This window comes from Microtus oregoni, unplaced genomic scaffold (assembly GCF_018167655.1).
Source record: "Microtus oregoni isolate MIOR12 unplaced genomic scaffold, Mior012 000024F_ref0000369, whole genome shotgun sequence".
In the NCBI taxonomy this organism is placed as follows: domain Eukaryota; kingdom Metazoa; phylum Chordata; class Mammalia; order Rodentia; family Cricetidae; genus Microtus; species Microtus oregoni.
Window position 1 is genome coordinate 12,334,260 of NW_024543083.1, and position 22,885 is coordinate 12,357,144.

At 41.5% G+C, this 22,885-nt stretch overlaps 1 protein-coding gene and 1 non-coding gene across 2 annotated transcripts in view; one reads left to right on the forward strand and one right to left on the reverse strand.

The window, feature by feature from the left end:
• Agpat5 (1-acylglycerol-3-phosphate O-acyltransferase 5) overlaps positions 1-22,885 on the reverse strand; it is a 41,750-nt gene extending 18,865 nt beyond the window's left edge. The window contains exons 1-2 of the mRNA XM_041673789.1: positions 22,654-22,885; positions 5,537-5,606 (exon numbers count right to left, since the gene is read on the reverse strand). Of these exons, the coding sequence (XP_041529723.1) occupies positions 5,537-5,606; positions 22,654-22,872 (289 nt within the window). The 5' untranslated portion in view covers positions 22,873-22,885. The remainder of the gene's footprint in view (positions 1-5,536; positions 5,607-22,653) is intronic.
• On the forward strand, positions 18,605-18,727 carry LOC121462461. Its single transcript, XR_005976322.1, has one exon. It is a non-coding gene; the product is annotated as a U6atac minor spliceosomal RNA (small nuclear RNA).

Here is a 22,885-nt window from a genome sequence, read left to right on the forward strand (position 1 = left end):
AGTCCAACAGTGCAGGTCTGCAGTCCTAGCTATTTGGAAGACTGAAGCAGAAGGATCATGAACTCAAGGCCCACCAAGATAACTTAGCGAGACTATGCTTCAAAATAAGAAATAAAAAGGCCTGGAGATGTAACAATGGAGTAAGTGCTAATCCTGTGTGTGGCCCTGGGCTCTATCGCAGCATGAAAGAAAGTGTGTGTGTGTGGGGGGGGGGGGTGGCAAACTATAGGAAATATTATAAAGCATGGAATTTAAAATCTTATCAAGATGGGGCACTTTTCTACAACCTGGTATAATTCTTGATAATTTAAAATTCTTTCCTAATGCAAATACAAATGGAATATCCTAAGATTTTATCCCTTTAAATGAATAATCAACTTTCAAGAAAAGTCTTAATTAAATATTTTTAAGTTAGGGATTATAAAAGTTATTTCTAGTTATATCTTGAAAATATAACCAAGCCTGTGAGAAGAATACTTAATGTATTGTCTACATAAGCACGGAGAACTTACTCTGTGAAGGCTCTATGGCAGCAGTTCTCAACGGGCCTATGCTGTGACCCTTTAACATGGTTCCTCATGTTGTGGTGACCCCAACTATAAAATTATTTCACTGCTATGTTACGACTATAATTTTGCTACTGCTATGATTCATAATGTAAATACCTGATATGCAACCCCAAATGGGTCACAACCCACAGGTTGAGAAACACTAATCAACGGCATTTCCTTGCCAGTGTATATACTGGATTTAAATGAGATAAACAGCTAAAAGCCAAATTCGACATCTTCTCCTGATATTTTTTTTATAGCTTAGGGAATAATAAACCCATTTTTATATTTAAGTAAGCAGTTATATTGTGGACTCTGGTTCACCTTCTAAGAACTATTAAGAGACTATACAAATATTTCAAAATAAGTCATGTGTACAAGATAAATTGCCCTAAACCATGACTTTAAATTTGAAAACTTTAGTAAAAACACTTAAGTAATTTACAAGTTGGGCATGGTGGCAATTCCTTTAATCTCAGAGCTGGGGAGGCTGAGGCAGGCAAATCTCTGTGAGTTCAAGACCAGCCTGGTCTACAAGGCAAGCTTCAGGTCAGCTGGGGCCAAATAAAAATGTAACATGATATAGATGATATATCATGATATATCAGATGATATAGCATAGATTGATTCACCATGTCTATTCACACTGAGGCTTCAGAAATAACACTGGATTAAAATATAGAAGGGAATTACATTCACATAAATATTTACATTTTATGTCCTAGCAAAAATAATTTAATTTGGTTAAGTTAGGATTCTTCAGTAGTGATCTAGATAAGTAGAATCATGCTTCCCTTAAGAAGCATTTTCTTGAAGAGAGAACAAAAAATAAATCTTATTCTCCTCATCTGTGTAGTTGTGTCTCATTCATTTCTAATTCTTAGGGTTACATACAAAATATGGCATATAAGAGCTTATGCCCATAATCCAGCACTGTGTTATACCCACCACCATCCACACTACTGCTAAATGCCACCCATGTGCCAGGCACTCTACTGGAATTATAAATGTAACTATTTGTACATTCCCGTAAAGCCAATCAGTAGGTATCAGTCACACCTAATCCACAGGCTCAGAGAACCCAAGTACTCTGCCCGCTGGCACAGTCTACAGCAGGAGCATACAAACACAGGGTCTCCCAAACAAACCCACAGGTGTTTATGACCATCCACTCAACCATAGTATTAGTCAAGAAACTGCCATCTAAACTAAATGAGCAGTAATGAAGTTTAAAAGGTAAACAATGAGCCAGGCGGTGGTGGCGCACGCCTTTAATCCCAGCACTCGGGAGGCAGAGGCAGGCGGATCTCTGTGAGTTCGAGACCAGCCTGGTCTACAAGAGCTAGTTCCAGGACAGGCTCCAAAACCACAGAGAAACCCTGTCTCGAAAAACAAAACAAAAAAAAAAGGTAAACAATGTCAAAAGCAGACAAAAGGGAGGGGGAGGATCAAAAGTTTCCTTAAGTAAGGATGTAGAGACAGTAGGACATCAAATAAAAGCAGTAGCTGAGAGACAAATGGAAATGCCAACTCTACATGAGCATCAGGCCAGCAAGTGCTAGGTGAGCGTGTGCAAGGCTGGACCAACATTCTTAGATTCTCTTTTCCTAAAGACACCAACCCACACTGGGTGGCTGAGCTCTCAAAGCCTCTGCAAACCTAGAATTACATGCAAATTCTTACAGGTGCAGTTTTCTCAGAGCAGACTCTACACCTTTCTCCATCATACACAGACTAACATGCAATTCTAATGCAATTCAAAGTCATCCCACTGGTATGTTCCCAAATTGTGGGCTTTTTAGGGGTGCTCAAAATGTAGCCTTAGTTTGTGGTTCCTGTATGTGTGACTCAGCAGAGTTCTTGCCTAACATGCAAAGCACTCTGGCACTATTTTCAAGTTGACCAAAAAAAAAGAGTATTTGCTGAGCGGTGGTGGCACAAGCCTTTAATCCTACCACTTTGGAGGCAGAGACAGGTGGATCTCTGTGAGTTCGAGGCCACCTTGGTGTGTAGAATGAGTTCCAGGTCAGTCAGAGCTACAGAGAAACCCTGTTAGGGAGGGAGGTGTTCTTGTTAGAAAGAAGAAAAAAAATCACCTTGTCCTTGGTACTGCCATTCTGACTTCAGAATCCATTTTACCTGAAGGGTGAAACAAAGTTCAGGTTCCCTAGGCCTAGGGGAACTGGGAACCTTTCAATAGCTGACCCACCTCATTCCTAATCCATAGAAACAGTCATTATCTATCTTTGGTTCTCTAAAAACGTTATGGCTGTTCTTAACAACAGAAGGAACAAATGAACCTGACTGGTTGGACTGAAAAGCTTGTATTGTCTGACAATTGACAATGATGAAACCTCAAGGGAATCCCTAATCTCTAAATCCTGATTGGTGAAAATTGCAGCTGTAACTTGGCAACAAAAGTTTGTGATTGCTGTGTTTAAATACTTGCTTCAGCTGACATTCAGCATAGCAGTTCAGCTCCCCAATCTTCAGCCTCAACTAATCAGACCCTCTCCTTCCCCACTTCTTTTGTGCTGCCCTATATTAAAGCTTGCCTTGCAGTAACCTCTTGTGTCTGCTTGGTTGATTCAGAGCCTCAGACCACAACATTCTCAACCCCCAAATGTTGGCTGTTATCAGGCATCAGTCCTAGAGCAGTCTCTTGGAGGTGGGGTGGGGGAAATGTTCCTCTAGACTAAGAAAGGAACTAGCTTAGTCAGTATGGCCTGGCTTGGATCTCTTGCTTCCCAGGTTACCTTCAAATTCCAAACACCAAGTAGGACTTTTATCTGCTGCTCACTTACAATGCTTTTCCTGAGGTCTGCTCTAAAGGAATACCCATAGAGGCCAGCATGGACAACAGTGAAATGGCAGCTGCAGCTCCCTCCTTAGCACACCTGTTACTGCATGGCCCCCAGGAGTGCTGGACTATGTGGTTTCACATGTCTCTGGTAAGACTGCAGTTCCATTAGGAAAAGGTTATTCGGAAGAAAGAAGCTGAAAGAAATCTGCATGGGAGCAACCTCTGATTAACAGAAAAGGCGAGGTGGAACACTGGATGTTGTCATGGCCCATGCCCTGTTCTCGGGACATTTGAATATCTGAGCCAGGTAGAATCTCCCCTCCACAACAAGAGGCCAGACTGTGATGAAAAAGGTCAGCATGTCTGAACAGGCCAATTAGAAGCAGACAGTCATCCTGAGCTGTCTTTGGTTTTGCTCAAAGTCAAATGCAGAGTCTGAGCCATTCTCATAAACATGATCCAAGATAATATATTTGATATCAAGCTTTGGAGCTTCAGCCACTGTCCAATCAATCTGAATAAATTTACCAATGTACCAAACAAAGAAAAACTCATTTCAATTCCTTTATCTCTGCACTGTTTATGGCACAAGGAGTATAAAAGCAACAAAATCCTGACAAGATGGTTGATGGGCGGGAAATAAGGCCATAGGCACAAGTGACTTTCCATTCAGAATATTAGCATTGTTTGTGGTTTTAGCTTTAGGCTTCTAGGTACTGTACTTCTCAAAGCAATAAAAATGAAACATAGAAGGTATGTATCCAAAGCAGCCATGGGTTTGAAACATTCATGAAGTGGGATTTGGAGGAAGTGAATTATTGGAGCTATAAAGCACACTCTAGCCAATCACTGGATCCTTTGCACCTGTCAAACGCCCCATGTTGAGGAACTTCATGAAAGGACTGCAGGACTCAATGTATATCACAATTTATTGATAATTACTTAAAAATACACACTTTTAAATATCTGACCTGACTGAAAGTAAATAAAGTTCTATTCTGGAAACTAGTCTTTGTCTTCTCCGATGGAAATTAAACCACCAGGACTGAAGAGGCAACAGGAACTGCAGATGTGCGAGCTAATTATAACACAGCACTGCGTCCAGGAAATGAGTGGTCACACACCAGCACATCAATAAGCGACTTAATAATCAAAAATATAAAGTGCAGGGCTGGAGAGATGGCTCAGTGGTTAAGAGCATTGCCTGCTCTTCCAAAGGTCCTGAGTTCAATTCCCAGCACCCATATGGTGGCCCACAACCATCTGTAATAAGGTCTGGTGCCCTCTTCTGGCCTGCAGGCATACACACAGATAGACTATTGTATACATAATAAATAAATAAATAAATATATTTAAAAAAAATATATAAAGTGCAAACAGTAGTGGCATACAACTGCAATCTATTACTTCAGAGACTGAGGAGGAGAATTGTGAGTTTGAGGTCAACCTGGGCAACATAGTAAGAATATGTCTCAAAGTAAATAAAAGCCTAGACAAAGAATTAATAATTAAAATGTATACACTTGGATCCACCAATTCCATGTCTAGAAACACAACTTACAAGCAGAAAAACTAAAGGAAATGGGGAGAAGAAATTACCTATTCTATGCAAAAGAGAAGCCTAGAAAAAATCCATACCTTTCACATTATTGACTTTACCAAAAAAAGTAAAATAAAATTTCACAGCCAGACACAATATCTACAGAAAATTCATATGTTAACAACAACCAAAAAAAAAAACCAAAACTCACTTTGTTTAAATATAAAAGATTAATATTTTTAAGGCTGAAGCCAGGGCTGAGAGTACATATTTGTCTTACAGTTTAGTTTCCCATACCCACACAGGCAGCTAATAATCACCTATAACTAAAGTTGTGGGGCAGATCTGATGCTCTCTTCTGGCATCCACACGCAAGTGCACTCACATGGTCTAACCCACAGAGACACACACACATAATTAACCCCCAGCACCACCTAAGCCAGGTGTACGAAAGACCTATAACCCCTATGCTCGGGAGGTGAAGGCAGGTGTACCCCAAGCTTAAAATCATCCTCAGCTATTTAGAGTATAAGGCCATTCTGGGTTACATGAGATTTGGTCTCTAAAACATATGTATGTATATTTTAATGCTCATTTACCATCTGTAGAAAACCCCAAATTTCATGCAAATAAAATACATACCCGTGCTTTGATGATTTGCTAAATATATTACATTTTCTTTATTTTTTGGCAAGTCTCCATATAGCAATATCTAAAAGAGAATACAAAAAGAACCATTACTTTGATAATTTAAAGCATGTGCATGAAATTACAAAAAAATGTGAAAGAAAACTGACAAGCACACAATATAACTAGCTCTTCCCACGACTAACAAACAGCAGAGTTCTCGAGAGCCACACACACCATAAATAGCTCATGCTTATAAAGTACTTAAATAGAGGACAGTTAATGATCATAAGGTAAGACAGAATGATTGATATCCTCATAAGAAAATCCACAAAACTTATTGATTGCTAATATATAAAACTTCACAGCACAGTGGAAGAGACAAGCATATTCATAATAACTACAGTGAGACATAACACAAATAATATGAAAACACTCTATAGTTTAGAACTGGTGTACTCATTGGGTATGTTTTTAGTGAATGAGATGAGAGGTTTTCTGAACATAAGACCAAATGAAAGCCGTATGTTGGAGTCCTCTGTTAGTATACCAGTGTGTGGAGCGATACTCAGGTTGAGGAGCAAGGACACTGGAACAGGGAGGCAGGAAGGGTCTCTCTGAGCTGTAACTTCAAGTCAGGGTCTCATGCAGCCCAGGCTGGCCTCCACCTTCGGAGGTCTGGGACTGTAGCACGTGACACTATACCCACCTAGCTACATCTTAATTTTAAACCGAGCGATGAGGACAGTTTTCACTGTACTAGTTCTGTTGTGGGCATCTTAAGTATTCGGTGATAAAGAAGGGGATTTCAAGGGAACGAGTCAATGTTAAATGTTCACTTGTTTTCTCTCTTTGGAGTGTCTTTATTTGGTTGTTGTTCTTATACTTCATCATTAAGGATTGTGCAAAAGTTAGCTAAGGTTTTGGGGGTCTACAATGCCTGAAGGGATTAAATTCTTGGTTGTGAAACTACTCACTAATATCTTAACAACAACAACAAAAAATAAAAAGGCATTAATAAACCCTTTATGAAAATAATACAGCTACATGGTATAAAGTTAGAATGTCAAGGACTTAGACTAAGGTTTCTGCTATCTTTCTTAGAAAACTGTAATGACTATGTCCACATTTGTCCAATTATGTCTAATGAAGTTTACAAAAGCATAAATAAATAAAACAAATAAATAACCAATGGCTAGTTGATCTGTGCAGGGTTAACACTGAGGGGCCACTCACGACCAACCACCCTCCTCTTAGCAAGAGACTAGAGCTATTTGAGTACTATTGGTACAGATAGACAGCAGTGTTTTGGGTTTTATTGTTATTTTGATCAGATAGCTATGATTCTTTAGAGATAAGTCTGTTTCCATGCTGAAGACAGCACCCAAACCATCCAAAGGTACCTGTCTACCAGTTGTAGTGGTGCGTCCCTGAAATCCCTGACACTTGAGTGGCTAAAGCAGGAGGATTAGGAATGCGAGGGCAGCCTGGGCTACATAGCAAAAATCAGTTATTCACCCACTGTCTGCTTACCTGCCCTCCCCTCCTCTCTCTCTCTTTCTCTCTCTCCACTCATCCCTCTCTATTTCCTATGGATGGTTTGGTTGAGATTACTAAAATCTATCTTTTGAGTGTAGATTGCAAACAAGCTACTAAAAGGCAGTTTTCATAGGATTAAAAGACATAGAACTTCAAGGTTGTCCTTTATGAGACGATCTAATTTAAAAATAAAACAAGCATAATAAGGACTAGAGAAGAAACCACAAAGTGAGCGCTACCCCCACTACACTCACAAAATAACACCACAGCTGTGGCTTTCACTCACTGGTAGAAAGCTTGCGTACATGCTAAAGGTCACCATCCAGCAGCACACACACACCCCTCTTGCCATAATATATTCAATACATTCAAGGACACTAGGAGAAAAACGAAAACTACCTGATCCAGCACTGATTTTACATATAGGTGAGCTAAGGCATTAAAGCAAAAAGTTTCTTGCAGGAAAATGAAACAAAACACCAACCTCATAATCAGTTAATGGCACAAGTTTCTAATAGAAAAACAAAACAAAACGAAACAAAAAAAAAAAAAACAAATCCAAAGATCAGTTCATCGCAAGGTCAGTTTAAGATTCCTCACCTTACCGGGAAGTGGTGGCACATGCCTTTAATCCCATCACTCAGGAGGCAGAGACAGGTGGATCTCTGTGTGTTTGAGACCAGCCTGGCCTACAGAGTGAGTTCCAGGACAGGTAGAGCTGTTACACAGAGAAACTCTGTTTCAACCTCCACCCCTCAAAAAAATAAAGATTCCACACCTCTACCTTTAAAACACACAAATATCTACTACTGTCTTTGGACACAAGCATGATTGTAAAGTTTGGAAGAAAAGGCCACCTATTCTTACATCTGTTTCTACCAATGAATTTCCTAATCTTAAAGAAAGAAAACAAGAAATAAAGTAGCATCAAGAACTTGAAATTCATGAGGCTGAGAATGTAGCTCAGTTGAGTGCTAGTTGAGTGCTGAGTCCAGGGTTCAGAAGGCTCCTGTTTACCAGACACAGTAATACACACCTGTAATAGCAATACCAGCGGGATGAAGATGGGAGCATCAGAAAATGTCAAGGATATCCTCAGCTTTATATATACTGAATTTGAATACAAGAAACATAGGATACAAGAAAGCCCATCTCTCAAACAAACAAACAAACAAACAAAAAACCCAGAATTTAATTCACATGCCTTTAAGAGATTTTATCTGTGTACTTATTTATATAAACATACAAGAAACTCAAGTGTGTGTATGTGTGCACACATAGATTTTAGGGTTTTTGCCCATATGCACAACAGCTTACTGAAAGGGCAACTGTTTCTGGCTGAAACGTGAAAAGAGGCCAAAAACCATTATCTAAGGAAATATCTGAGCAATAGTCTCTTCTTTAACTATTTCATTTAGACTACAGCTGCTTGGAATCTACAGAAATAAAAAGTTAGACCACAGAGCAATCCCTGATGTGCAAAACTACAAAAGATCTGGAAGCAAAGTGAAAAAACAAACTGCAGCTCTTACATAGATGCAAATCATTACAAGTACTTTGAATAGACGTTAATAAATTAAGAAAAGATTACAAAAATAGCACTTATATAATATACACGATTTTAAAGATTCTATATTTCTAAAGTTCCAAGAATGAATAAGCACCTCTACCTAAAATACTTCAAATTTCTTCCATTCTTTGAAGAACAAAGGTTATGATGTGGTTTTACATTTATTAATATGAAGGGGAACAACTATTTTAAAGATTTATTTTTAATTATATGCAAATACTGTTGACAGTCCAGAAAAGAACACCCACCACCCAGAGCCGCAGCTATGGATGGTTCTGAATTTCTGGAAATGGCTTCTGGAGACTGAACTCTGATCCTCTGCAAAAGTGTTCTTAACCACTGAGTCATCTCTATAGCCCCAAAAGTTTTCATTTCAAAGTTAGAGATTTTAGCTAGGGAAGGGTGTTGGGGTAGAACACTGCTTTAATCCCAGCACGCAGATGGCAGAAGCAGGAGGATCTATAGAGCAAGTTCCACGTCAGCCAGGACTACACAGAGAAACTCTGTCTTGAAAAACTGAATAAATAATTCATATATACATACATAAAAGATTGAGACTTTGAAAGGTGAGGCTCAGTGGGTAATGCACTTACTACTGCATATGGACTAAACTTTAGATCCCCAATCCGCTCATAAAAGCAAGGCAGGCATGGTGGCCTGCCTGTAATCCCAGCTCTAGGAAAGTATAGACAGGGATCTCTAGAGCAAGTCAGTTAGCTGTATTAGCCAAATGCTTAAACTCTGGGTTCAAATGAGAGACCTGTCTCAATATATAAGGTGGAGAGAAATGCAGGAAGACATCTGACATCAACCTCTGGTTGCCACGTGTGCCTGCATACAAGTACGCACATACGTGAAAACATGCATATTATATACATGTACACCACATATATGCAAAAATATAAAATTTCAAGATATTATCACTATCATTTTTTAAATAGTTTCATGTGTGTGGATGTTTTGTTTGCAAATGCCCATATACACTTTTGCCTGGTGCCTGCAGAAGCAAGAAATAGTTATCAGATCTCCTGGAACTAGAGTTGCAGATGGTTGTAAGCTACCATGTGACTCCTGGGAATCGAACCTGGGTACCTCTGGAAAAGCAGCCAGTGTTCCTTATCCCTGAGCCACCCCTCCAGCCCCAGTTACTACTATTTTATCAGCAAATAGATAACTAATTAGATGGTTGTCATCGTTTCAAATTTTAGAAAGCTAAGAGCCAGGCATAGTAGCTCATACTTGCAATCCCAGCACTTGGGAGGCTGTATCAAAAGGATTATATGAATGTGAGGCTGCCCTAGGCCTAGAGTGAGACTGGGAAAAATTCTTTTTAAGGGTTAAGAACTTACAACTATCTACATATAAGAGCTGTAGGTCAAATGAGGTTGCCTATGCACCTGACTCTATGATCCTCTCTGGGGTGGCTCTCTAAGTTACTCGCTTCTCCCTGATGTCTTTCCATCTTCAGCCCGACCACAGGCTTCATTCATCATAGCTGCTTTGCACCACAGCCTGACCCGTTCACGGTCGTAGGAGGGCCAAGGACACCTTGTACAGGCTGACTACAAGTCACAATCCCTGTGGCCTGTTTTCTAGCCTGGACTTGAGCACCTGATAGTTTCCAATAGACAGAGGTTCACATAATTATTAAGTTTACATTTTTGTTTTGCACCAAGTAAAACTGTCTCCTTTTAAATATAAACGACATTTTAAAATCAACATAAATAAAACATGCTAAATATACTGGAGACTTCTAAAGACATTATTCTGTGAACCTTCTAGCTCTCATTTACTTTACTAACTCTAACCAAAATATTCCACAAAGCATTTTGAAAATACGTTTTTAAATCTTACATAATTATTTAAGTAACTTTAGATTCATCCACTTTTTCAAAACTCTGTATAAAGACATCTGTCACTCAGCTTGATGACCTCAGTTTGATCCCTAGGGCTCACATGGTCAAAGAACCAACTCCTGAAAGCTGTCCTCCCTCCCTCTTTCCCTCCCTCCCCTCCCACACAAATACATACTTACATACATAAACCAGCAAATATAAAGCCCATCCAAAGTCCCTTTAGAGAAAGGATTTATTCCTTTTTTTCAATTAATTAATTAGATGGCAGACAATCAAACACTTTAAAATAATTTTTTTTTCTTTAGTCAAGCCTGTTGACCTGCACAGAATCTCTTCATCTCATGTAGATCAGTTTTCTACAGTTTTAAATTTGTTCCATGACATGTAAATTACTTGGGGGCTCTCTATCTCCACACCCCACGCCCAGACAGTGTTTCTCTGTGTAACAGTCCTGACTGTCCTGGAACTGGCTCTGTAGACCAGGCTGGCCTTGAACTCACAGATCTGCCTGCCTCTGCCTCCCAAGAAGTGCTGGGATTAAAGGCGTGCAGCACCACTGTCCTGACTCTATCTTAAAACAGGCAGTAAAACAGAATTTAATACCCAAGATCTCCATCTAAAACCACATTTTTGCTTTATTACTGTCATGATTTGAGTCTGGAATGGTCCCCACTAGTTTATGCTTTGGGTGTTTGTCCTCCAGTTTTGAGGGTGGGGTGGGGAAGTGGAAGGTGGGACCTTCAACCTCTGAAGGTCATAAGCTGGCCCTAGTTCAGGCTTTGCCCTTCACTTCCTAGTTTATCACCATGTGAACACACTCCTGTTGCCATTGCCAGTCTTCTCTGCTATAAGGGACTAAAATCATCATGATTGGGAGCCAAAGTAAATCATTTTTCCCTGTCAAATGTTTTGGTCAAAGTGATATAAAAGTTTAAAAGTAACTTCACCATTCATCTCTGCAAGGTTCATTACTTTCAACATGCAAAAGTTTAAATATAATACATATTGAGAAAAAATGTCTCATTGTTCTCAAATGTAAATGATGTTGAAAGAAATCATAACTCATCCCAAAATATGCTCCTTTAGCATAAGAATGATTTGAGTGAAGACTAAGCTAAGAGGCACAGGTAGAGTTCTCTGCCCTCAGTCTTCTGCCTAGAAACAGACGATAACTTCCTATTAAGGGGATGTGAAGTTCCCATAACTAAAGCAGTTCCCCTCCTACAGCAGAAGCCTTGAGATGCTAGTATGTATGAGAATGCAGGTCCTCAGACCCTGCGGGCATGGAGCATTCCTTGCAGCTCACTGTCCCTTGTAAACTCTCTCCTCCACACCAGTCACTGTTCATATCATCACTCCCAGACTAGGGTTCATTTCTTCCAAGCCCCCCCCCCCCGCCCACCACCATGTAAAAATACTAACATCAGTAAAACTGACATTTTCTACAGTTCACCTTCTTTGGCCGTTTAATTCATAGGTCTTGTGTGAAGAAGAGGTTGCCCTTCACGTACATGATCATTGAGACCACAGGCTGCAAAGTATTGGACAAAGACTTAGATTTGAATTCCAGTCTTCCAGCTTGCACAAGCATTGATGTATCTGCTTTCTTCACACCTATATCATTAACTAAAGTATAACATACTAATTGCTCCTCATTGGATTACACTGACATAAATGAGACTACATAAACTACTTTATACACACCTGGTACACCTGGACAGTTATCATCTGGCAAAAATCAATGGTCAATGCTCAGTAGGGTGGCATGCGGGGACGGGGAGGATCGGTAGTTAAATTATTCTTTGTATCTAACATGCTTGCCATTCAAAACCGTTAACAAGTGAAAGAAACAGCTAACTAGTCCACATCCCTCCAATTACACTGAAATGCAGCAACAAGGACAATAAGATAGTGTGTACAATTTAACAACAAGGACAATAAGATAGTGTGTACAATTTAAACTCTGTTACACGATCATTTGAAATGAGTTCTTAAAATGTGCTTTTATGTCCATGAAACAGTCATGCACCATTTAACCTTTAGCCGACCATGGACTGCATAGACAACTAGAGCAGTAGTCTCCAGGCTTCAAAAGAGCTGAAAATCTCCCAAAGCCATCTTCTAGAGATTGTTGATGTAAATAATCCTATTCTGCCTCTGCCAGTCACACAAAAGAATGGCACATACTACTGCACAACATTTTATAGTAATAACTTACTGGTTTGTGTACTTACTATACTAGTTAGAGAATTCCTACATATTAGAAGAAAACATGCTCATACATTGTACTTATGGCTTTAAGGAACCATGCTGACTGGTTAGGCTAACTGGTGTAACCACAACTCCTCCTGTTTGCTTAATGAAATCACCTAAGAACCTGTTCTGGGCATGTCCTTGTAAAGAAACATAGGATTTTGACCTCCTAGTTAAAAGATTTCTACTGTAATATGTACAAAACCTGTGGTCTTTTTCTGAGCCCAATCTGAAATGTGTCATTAAGTAAATAGTAAATTTATTAAATTACTGATTAGCAAAATCATACTTTGCAACAAGACTAAATTAGTAAACACAATTATTTGATTAATGATCAGAATGCAAAGCAATTACCCTGTGATGTGAGTAGAAACTTACACATCACAAACTCATACAATCAGCATGCATGTCTCTTGACCCTGTCCTTCAGAAGAGTTCACCTTTTTTATCATCTATGTATGACCTACTGTTAAGTCTCTGAACTAGACAACATTATCTCATTTAATTTTTTTATTTATTAGTTCTCTTTTGGTTGTGTCAAAGTATCTTACAGGAGAAATTTAAGAGGGATTTATTTTAGTCAGGCATCGTGGCACAACTCCCTTAGTCCCAAAACTCGGGAGATAGAGGCAGGTGGCCCTGAGCTCCAGGCCAGTCAGGGCTACAGAGGGCTGTCCAAGGGAATGGGGTGTGTTCTAGCTTGAAGTTTAAGAGGGGATACAGTCCACTAAGGTAGAAAGGCCCGGTAGCAGGAGCGAGAGGCAGCTAGCCACGAGGTCTGCGATTGGGAAACAGATGAATGCTGAATGCTGCTGCTCACCTGCCTTCCCCACCCTATGGGATGAGACACTCAATAAAACCTTTCTAGAAACAGCCTTGCAGGCAGACCCAGAAGCATATCTCCTAGGTGATCCTAAATCCAGTCAAGTTGACAAAGCAGATTAATCATTAAAGTTTGCAAAACAGAGTGACAAATGTATTTAAAGGAAAAGAACACCAAGATTGAGCTGACTTGATACAGTGTGATAAAGGAAAAAGAATAAGACGCAGGCATCTCCAAGGTTTGTAAGTCTTACAAAAGTCTTCTCTACAAAGGTTCACATATGAGTCCTGGAGATAGTTCAGTTGGCTGAGTGCTGGCTTAGCATGTATGAAGCCCTGGATTTGATCCTAAGCACCACAAAAATTCCAGCACTCAAGGGGATCAGATGTTCAAGGTCATTTTACTTAATAAGGACAACCTGGGCTTTCCTCCCTTAAATAAAATGTTTTGTTTTGTTTTTAAAGAAACTTATATAGTTGTTTTCACTCTGGATGCTAACCATAAGGATAAGATGTAAGATACCCTTCAGAATAAAAGACTAACCTTAAAAAATGTCTTACAGCAATACATACTCAGAAAAGGAGCAACGCATTCTATAGGTTCACAGAGAAGTGGCTTTCACCACAATCCAGCCAACTCAGAGAGTTATCAAGTAATGCAAAGAACAGCCCCAACCCATTTAAAGAAACTCGGGGATTCAGTTGCATTACTCCTTATTTCCAAAGTTATTTGTCTATGTCTTTATTTTGGTCTTTATCTCATTACACAGTTATTGTTTTTTCTTATTAACTGACTTCTTTCTATCCCAAATGACAGCTATTTTATCAGTGCAAAACACTGGTCCCCAGCTGCGGTTAGTACCTACTACACACATGGCTGGAACTTAATGTAACTCTTCTAGATGTGAACTCGTTGATTTTCTATCCTTGAGTTCCCAGCCTAAGATGTGACAGCAAAGCCCTCTACCTGTGAACTACGTCTTATATGTACACACAGGTATCTTCACAAAACTTTTATCTGTAGTTGCCTTTAATGCCATGGGAGAAAAAAAGTAAGTATTGGTGTATTGCAGTTTTAAAAATTCCAAAACCACAGGCTTTCAAATCAGCAAACAAATGTTTTTCTGTTCCTTGGAGTCCCAGAATTCTTTTACACTGTCTTGCATTACCCATTTCATATTCCTGGGGGTTGAATAGTCTAAGTAAACGTGAGCCTTGCTAGATAAACATTTAACCACCTTAGCAGTCCATTCTAGAACCCCCATTCCTTAAAATTAAGGTCTCTCACATGGCCACAGAACCTCTAGAGATTATTTTCAGAGAATGGCACAGCAGGGCAGGTCAGAACTGAGATGGCCTTAAATGCCATGTCTGAAGTCTTCACAGTAATTCTGGTATTTATTTGGAAGAGCTAGTAAACAACCACCCAACACTTTTAAATAGCAAGCATTTTTCTGCAATTGTTTCTCCATGCTTTTTATGACAGGAACACCCCAAGAACAGGGAAGTCACTTCAGTCACCACTGAAAAAGCATCTTCAAAGGAGCCCCCAAACTGGGCTACCACGATGACTACACCTGTGAACTGCCTGGACCTGTTTTCTGTCTATGAAAAGCTAAGAACGGTGCCTACTGTGTAAGGATGAATGATCTTCATAAACAACACTGGTATACAGCAGCATTCAGTAAAGCCTTTGCTACTAATCACAAAGTCATACCTGCTTTCTTTAAAAGATTTTCTTTTTAATTTATTGTGTGTACAGATGTTCTGGCGTGTGCACATTAGTGCAGATGCCTGAGAAGCCTGAGGCACTGGATCCCTGTGGAACTGGAGTCACAGATGGTTGTAAGCACCTGACATGGAGCCTAATCAGGTCCTCTGGAAGTACAGTACCTGCTCTTACGCTTTGAGCCATCTCTCCAGCCCCCATATTGGCTATTTTTGAAAGGCACCTGGGAGGATTCTTGTCATTCTCTCTACATGCACTTTCACTACCCTGACCAGGAAGGCCCTAAGAGCTTCCAAATGGATCCTTTTTCAGAGCCAGAGCGCCACAGGCACGTGCGTGCGCTCTGGCTCTCCCTCTCCTCTCCTCCCGTCCCCTCCCCCCCTCCCCTTCTCTCCCCCCCCCCCCACCAATGGCACTTGCTCAGAAAAGCTTCCCAAACCCCTCCCTCCACCCACTAGGGTAAACAGGATCACACAGCAGTCAAGGAGAATCCTCTTGTTATGCTTGTCTCCCCACCAGAATTCGAGCTCCATTCTTCACCTCTCAGAGCCCAGCCCAGCACCCGAAACAAAGAGCACATGTGAATGGTGATGTATGGACACCCAGATGGAAACCCAAGTTCTGAGAACCCTTTGGGAGTATTACTTAGTGCTGGATTATCTAGCTATCAATATCAACCACTGCCTAAGAAACTGCAAGACGAAAATATAGAAAGAACCTCTAATTTCATTTAAAAGTATCAACTTCTCAAGCACACAGTCATATGCAACAACACACCACGATAAAAACTTGTCAAGACGTCACTGTCATGGAGGCAACTCCCCCAACTCCAATATTTATTTAAAGTTCTTGGAAGAAGTCTAAAGTTTCACACCAATCTAGTTACAGACCTAAGGAAGATAGATATGTGTAGGGTAAGCAGATGGGTAAACACGGCTTTCTCAAAATGTCTCAATGTTTCGTTTCATCTGTGGTGTGAAAGAAAATAGCCCTGAAAAGTGGCACTATTAGGAAGTGAGGCTTTGTTGGAAGAATGTGTCATTGTGGGGACTCGGTTTTGAGTTCTATGCTCAAGCTGCCTGCCTGACTTCCTGTTGTCCTTTGATCAAGATGTAGCCAGCACCATGTCGGCCTGCACACTTCCATGACTGTAAGGGACTAAAGCTCTGACACTGTAAGCTGCCACCTCAATTAAATGTTTTCCTTTATAAAAGCTGCTGTGGTCTTGGTGTCTCTTCACAGCAACAGAAATGCTAAGACAGCATCTGTTATTTAAAATAGAAAAATGAGGTGTTAAAGACTACACAAAGGCAGAGGATCTGGGAAGAACTGGGAGAGGAAAAATATGGTCAAAATATATTTTATGAAATTCCCAAAGAATAAACAAAAACATTGTTTTACAAAACATTCCACAAATGAAACATTAAATATAAAATGTTTTATGCTTATAGAATGTATAAAAATAAAGTTTTAGTTACATTTTTCTAAAATTGTCTTATAAATCTCTTAAGTCTAGCCAATTTCTTAGCCAGATTTAGGTTGTGTTAGACTAAAATTACAACTTGAGAAATGTTTAATTTCCTGAACCAAAGGTTTTGCTCATTCTGCTTAAGCAAAGGCACACCCAGGTCCACCCAGTTCTATTGCTCCCAGCTAAACAAAGCAAATAGTTTAGTGTGTTTAAGAATCACAAGAAACAAACTGAAGCATAAACAATTAGCATTTTTTAAAGATCACTGATAGTGGAATGTGGAATCAATTCAGACCCAATACAAGGGTCTGCCTGGATGACCTGTAAGTCCCCTTTAACTCTAAGTAAACATATTTCATACCAGGAGCTTAGCTGCCTTCAGCAAGATTCAATGCAAATTTGACTCAGAAGTTTAGGATGCTTGATAAGCCAGAAAGAACAAACCAGCTTTCTATGGCCTCCAGGTAGAACGCCTGTGTTTCTGAGGACTTGAAAGAAGCTTCTGTGCAAGGTACAAAGCCGAGACATCAGGAGTCTGCACATACTGAACAAACAGCTGCAACACATACCTAAACACCATCTGCTCCCAGTACCTTCAAACTATTCTGTAGCGTAAAACAGGTCCATTGAAAAATTTAAACTTATTTTACATAAAAGATCTCAGCCAAGAAGTGGTGGGTGGCACAGGCCTACAATCCCAGCTATTCTGGAGACCCGAGGAGGATATTCAGATTCAAGATTGGCCTGAACCAACTGAGATTCCATATCCCAAAATAAATTCGTAAGTAAATAACCTAAGACTTATTGTTTTTACAATTTTATTATTACAATACTAGTATTTGAACCGGAGATTGGCAGTCAAGGCCATTAGTGAGAAATATATTCTAAAATAAATTCTGTTAATAACAAATTTAAGTAGAAATACAATGGTGACAAAAACATCCACCAGGTGTTAGAAGATGCGTGCACCATATCACTAGATGGCTGGCCTGCAAATACCAATAACCAACTTCTACTGGATTTCATTGCAACGAGAAGAGAAATACTCTAACACTTGAAAACATAAATTAATTCTGGGATGTGGGTGTGAGTGGTGTATACACGCGTGTACATGCATGCCCATGCACACTCCTGGAGGCTAGAGGAGGACCTCTGGTGCCCTGTTCTGTCACTCTCTACCTTATTCCCTTGAGTCAGGGCCTTCACTAAAATTGGAAGCTAGGATGGCAGCAAGCAAGCTCCAATGATCCTCCTGTCTCCACCCACCACAGTGCTGGGGCTACAGGTACACACAGCCATGCCTGGCTTTTTGTGTTGTTCCTATGAATTTGAACTCAGGACTTCATGTGTTAACTGTCAAACCCTGGACCAATGGCTGAGGTGCCTATTTAACATATCAGATTGGACCTGGCCTACAGGTTCTCCCAGCATCCCTCAGTCCCTACCTGTTACATGGCATGGTTGGCATACTCTGCCCTCTACCCTGAACTCTCCAGCCTGGTCTGGGCTGCCCTTCCCCCAGAGGCTCTTCCCTATATAATCCAGATATTATGGTTACCCACCCCTTTTGTACCTTTGGCCTCCAGGCTGCTGCACCTATTTCCCCCTCTCCCACTCCCTTCCCCCGCTTCCCCCACAGCCCAGTTTAGTGTGATTATGTTCCCATACCTAGAAGCAGTCATGCCCTTTTCCTTTTTTTTCATCCACTCGGTAAGCACTCTTACCCACTAAGCCATCACTCTAGCCCCACATCTGTTTGCTTGTTTGTTTGTTTATGGGGAGGGACAGAACCTGAGCTTGTGCTTGTGAAGGTCAGGAGACAACTTTCAAGAATAGTTCTCTGGTGTTGTATGAAAGGAGAGAAGATTAGTATTCCCCTTGACAAGGATGGAAGAGGCCCTTGGGCCTAACATGTATATGGTTAAAACATTACCACCTACTTTGTGGCATCTAACTACTGTTTTAAAAACAACAATATATATGTAAAAAAAGAATAGTTCTCTTTTTCTACCATGTGGGTCCTGGCAATCAAACTTAGGTCATCAGACTTGGTGGCAGGTGCTCTTGACCACTGAGCCATTTGGCCAACCGACTCATATTAACTTTATGGGGTGATGATTCAACAGGTAAGAGTACTTGCCCTGCGAGTATAAGGACCTGAGTTTGAACCAAAAGTTCCCATGTCTAAAAAAATAAAAAAAGTCAAGCATGTGTGCACATGCCTGTAATTTCAAAATTTATGGATAGACAGGCAAATTCTAGGAGTGTGTTGGCTAGCTAGCCTAGTGATGGCAAGCTTCCGACTGAGTCAAGAGACCCCATAGTAAAGCAATAAGGAAAGAGCAACAGACTAAGACAATGCCTTCTTTTCGCCTCTGTAAGCAGGCACATGGTATATATACATACATGCAAAAGAGTCATACACACATAAAAAAAATTAAGGGAGCACCAAAACATGAGCAAGAAGTCAGATGATATTCAGAAGTCAATTTGATCTCAAAATTAGACAACTAATCATATGTTTTGCTTAAGGAATGTGTGAGGTAAATTTACAAATTTATAAATAAGAGATTAAAGTATTATAGGAGATTATTTAAGCTAACCAGAGCAGAGGAAGCCAGCCTTTTACTTGTATATCAAAGAAAGCAAAAACAAATGCTAAGCTACAAAGCTAGACTGAGAAACAACAACAAAATATTGAGTATTTAGAACTCACTGTTGTAAAGGACTGAACGGTGGCCCCCAAGTCAACACCCACACCCTAAGCCTTAGAAGCTGTGCACATTCCCTTTTGAAAAGCTATCTCTGAGGCTGGCAAATGGCTCAGCAAGCAAAGGTGCTTGCTGCTAAGCCTGACAGCCTAAATTCAACCCCTGGGATGTACATGGTGGTAGGCAAGAAGGGACTCGTGAAAGCTGTCCTCTGGTCATGGTACAACCATGGAGCATGTGCACCCACACAGTAAATAAATGCCTTGTTCAGTCGAGAGGATGTAATTAAGAATCTCCAGGAGATCAAAATTATCCTAGATTATCCAGGTGGGCCTACAGATTACAATCCAATGACAAATGTCACCACAATACAAAGGGAGATGGAAATTTGAGACAGAAAAGGGGAAACGACACTATGAGGCAGATATGAAGGGGCCTCTAGTCAAAAGAAAATGGCCAGCATCCAGAAACTGAAAGAGACAAAAATCCTAGAAGGAATGAAATCAACCTAAACCGTGATATCAGACTTCTGGCCTCCAGAGCTGTGAGAATAACCTGACCTGTTTAAGCCACTCAGCTTGAGGTCATCTGCTGTGGTAGCCTTAAGAAGAAATGAACGTTTTACAACGTTAAAAAGACTCCAGGCCAGGCGGTGGTGGCATACGCCTTTAATCCCAGCACTTGGGAAGCAGAGGCAGGTGAATCTCTGTGAGTTTGAGGCCAGCCTGGTTTACAAGAGCTAGTTCCAGGACAGGCTCCAAACATACAGAGAAACTCTGTCTCAAAAAACCAAAAAAACACAACAAAGACTCCAGTTGCTTTCATTTCCTACTTTTTAAGATTAAAAATAATAATGTTAAAGTATGTACACTGAAGGGTGGTGATATGTGCATGTGAGTGCTGGTACCCAAGGGGGTCAGAGGTATCAGACCTCCACCCTGCAGCCAGAGTTACAGGTAGCTGTGAAACAGCCAATAAAGGTTCTGGGAAGCAAATTCGGGCCTACACAGTAGTCCGTTTACCCACCAATGTCTCTCCATTCCTCCAGTCCCTTTACAGTGGATTTTAGATTAGTAAAACGTAAGCATCCCATTACTTACCCTAAAGTTATAAATGGTACAGGGGACACACTGCTCACTTTCAGTAGTGAAAGACTACCAGAACCTGAGCAGCTCTACATGGTGTGGGCAGATGACTCAGTGGGTAAAGCACTTGTCACAAGCATGAGGGCCTAAATTCGGATCCCCACATGAAGCCCGTCATACCACCGTGCAATCCATTGCTCCTTTGCTCCTACCATGAGATGGAAGCAGATACAGGAGAGGATCTGGAAACTCAAAAGCCAGCTGAGCCGGCACACATGGGGAGAGCAAGAGACCTTGACTCAAAGTACAAGGAGAAGCTCAATAGCCAGGGTTGTCCTATGACCTCTATATGCATGCCATGTATCCCCACAATTATGAATATGAATACCTTCGTACATACACACAGATTTTTTAACCTGAAAGGACGCACAAATTATTCAGAATTTTAGCAATGAATATGATCTCAGAAATGAGAATGGGAAAGAACCTATATTTACATAGGACCCAATGTAATAGCCATACAATCTGCTTTTCGACAGCAAAAGAAGCCCCCTCATCCTCATCTTCTCCCTCCTCAAATGGAATTGATTGACAAGAGTTTGGATACAGGCTGGGTGGTGGTAGCACACGCCTCTAATCCCAACACTTAGGAGGCTGAGGCAGGGGGATCTCTGTGGGCTTGAGGACTATAAGGTCTATGTAAAGAGTCTCAGCCCACTGGGACCGCACGGTGAGACCTTGCTTTGTCTTTAAAGCTGGATACTGAGAAGGAGTAGAGGAATACATTTTTTATTTCCCTTAATCTTAGCTTTAAGATTCCCTCCTTCAAACCAGTAACTCCAAAAGCCCTAAAATCGCCCCAACAACATTGGTTGTAGCGCTGGGGCACGTTCCACTCCGCTGTCCTCAAACGCATGTCCTTCCTTCCAATCAATAAACTCGCTAACTCTGCTTCACTCTGACTCATGCCGAATGTCTCTGCAGCAAGAGTATGGACTTGAGCAGAGGTCCCTGAGGCTCTGAGGGGTCTTGCCATGTGCAAGGTCAGCAACTTTAAGGAGCATTCCCAGCTGTCCCAACTGCTACTGAAAATATGCGGAATTAAATGCTTACCCACGATTAAACATACATTCACGTGGCAAACTTAGTAAAGTAAAAGGGAGGGAGGAAGCCATCAGCCTAGAATTCCTGAAAATTCTATATGAAATCCCATTCTAAATGTCAATTGCTCAGAAAACTTGGACGTGGAAAGAAAATTATTCCTAGCCTCTCTTAATTCCCCTCCTCAGACATAATTTCCTACTGGAGCAAACTCAATAAGGGAGCTGCCCCCAACTGCATCCCCTGACACAGAAAGAGCTGCGAAATGGGGGAGGAGGGGAAGAACATAGATGATACAGTTCCATTCTGCCCATTCTGAACATTGGGGAGAGCCCAAACAGCGCTCTTCTCTCAAACTGAAAACTCAAAGGGAAGCAGATTTGGAAGTTTGAGACTTCAACATAACTAAAGTCACGTTAGGAGGGCTTCTCCACTTTTGCTGTTTTCCGAGTTCAACCTCCCCAGGAAAAAGAAACAGTAGCGGGCAGAAAGCAATCTTACATGAGATCAGCCCCACATTGAAGCCCAGGCGAAGCTGGCGGAGAACTGGAGTCACAGTGAGGCTCCTATTGTAACCAATGTATTCATTTCCTCGCCAGGCTCTCGCTTTTCACCCGGGAGGAACGCGAGGCGAGAGGTGTCCTTCAACCGCTGTCACTTCGGTCAGCGTCTAGAGGACTCCCTAATCTAAAAGCCCTCGGAAGTGCAGATGGGGCCAGTCCCACCATCACCACCTCGGACTCCATGCCCTACTTTGCCGGGCACCGAGACGGACAGGAACAGCCGACCGGGGGCGGGGGTGGGGCGCACCCGGGGACACACTCAGCCTTCAGCAGGACCTTCCATAAGGAACCCCAAAGTGAGCACCAGAAACTCCTCCCCCTCCCCACCGCTACCCGCGGCGGGAGGCCGGGTGCTGCGGCACGTGCTTGCTGGGGGGGGAAGGGGGGAAGGGGCGGACGCTGCAAAAGCTGCGCCGTCCGGGCCGGCCTCACCTGGACTCCGGTGTAGTTCTCGAAGAAGAAGAGCACCATGTTCTGGTAGACGCAGTAGAGCTGGTCGTCCACGCGCTGGTACAGGCGAGCGGGCAGCAGCGCCGACAGCACCCGCCACAGCGCCCAGGCCAGCAGGTAGGTGGGCGCCGAGCCCAGCAACACGACGCTCGGGAGCAAGTAGCGCATAGAGTACGTGTGGAGCACCAGGGACAGCAGCATCCTCTCCGCTCGC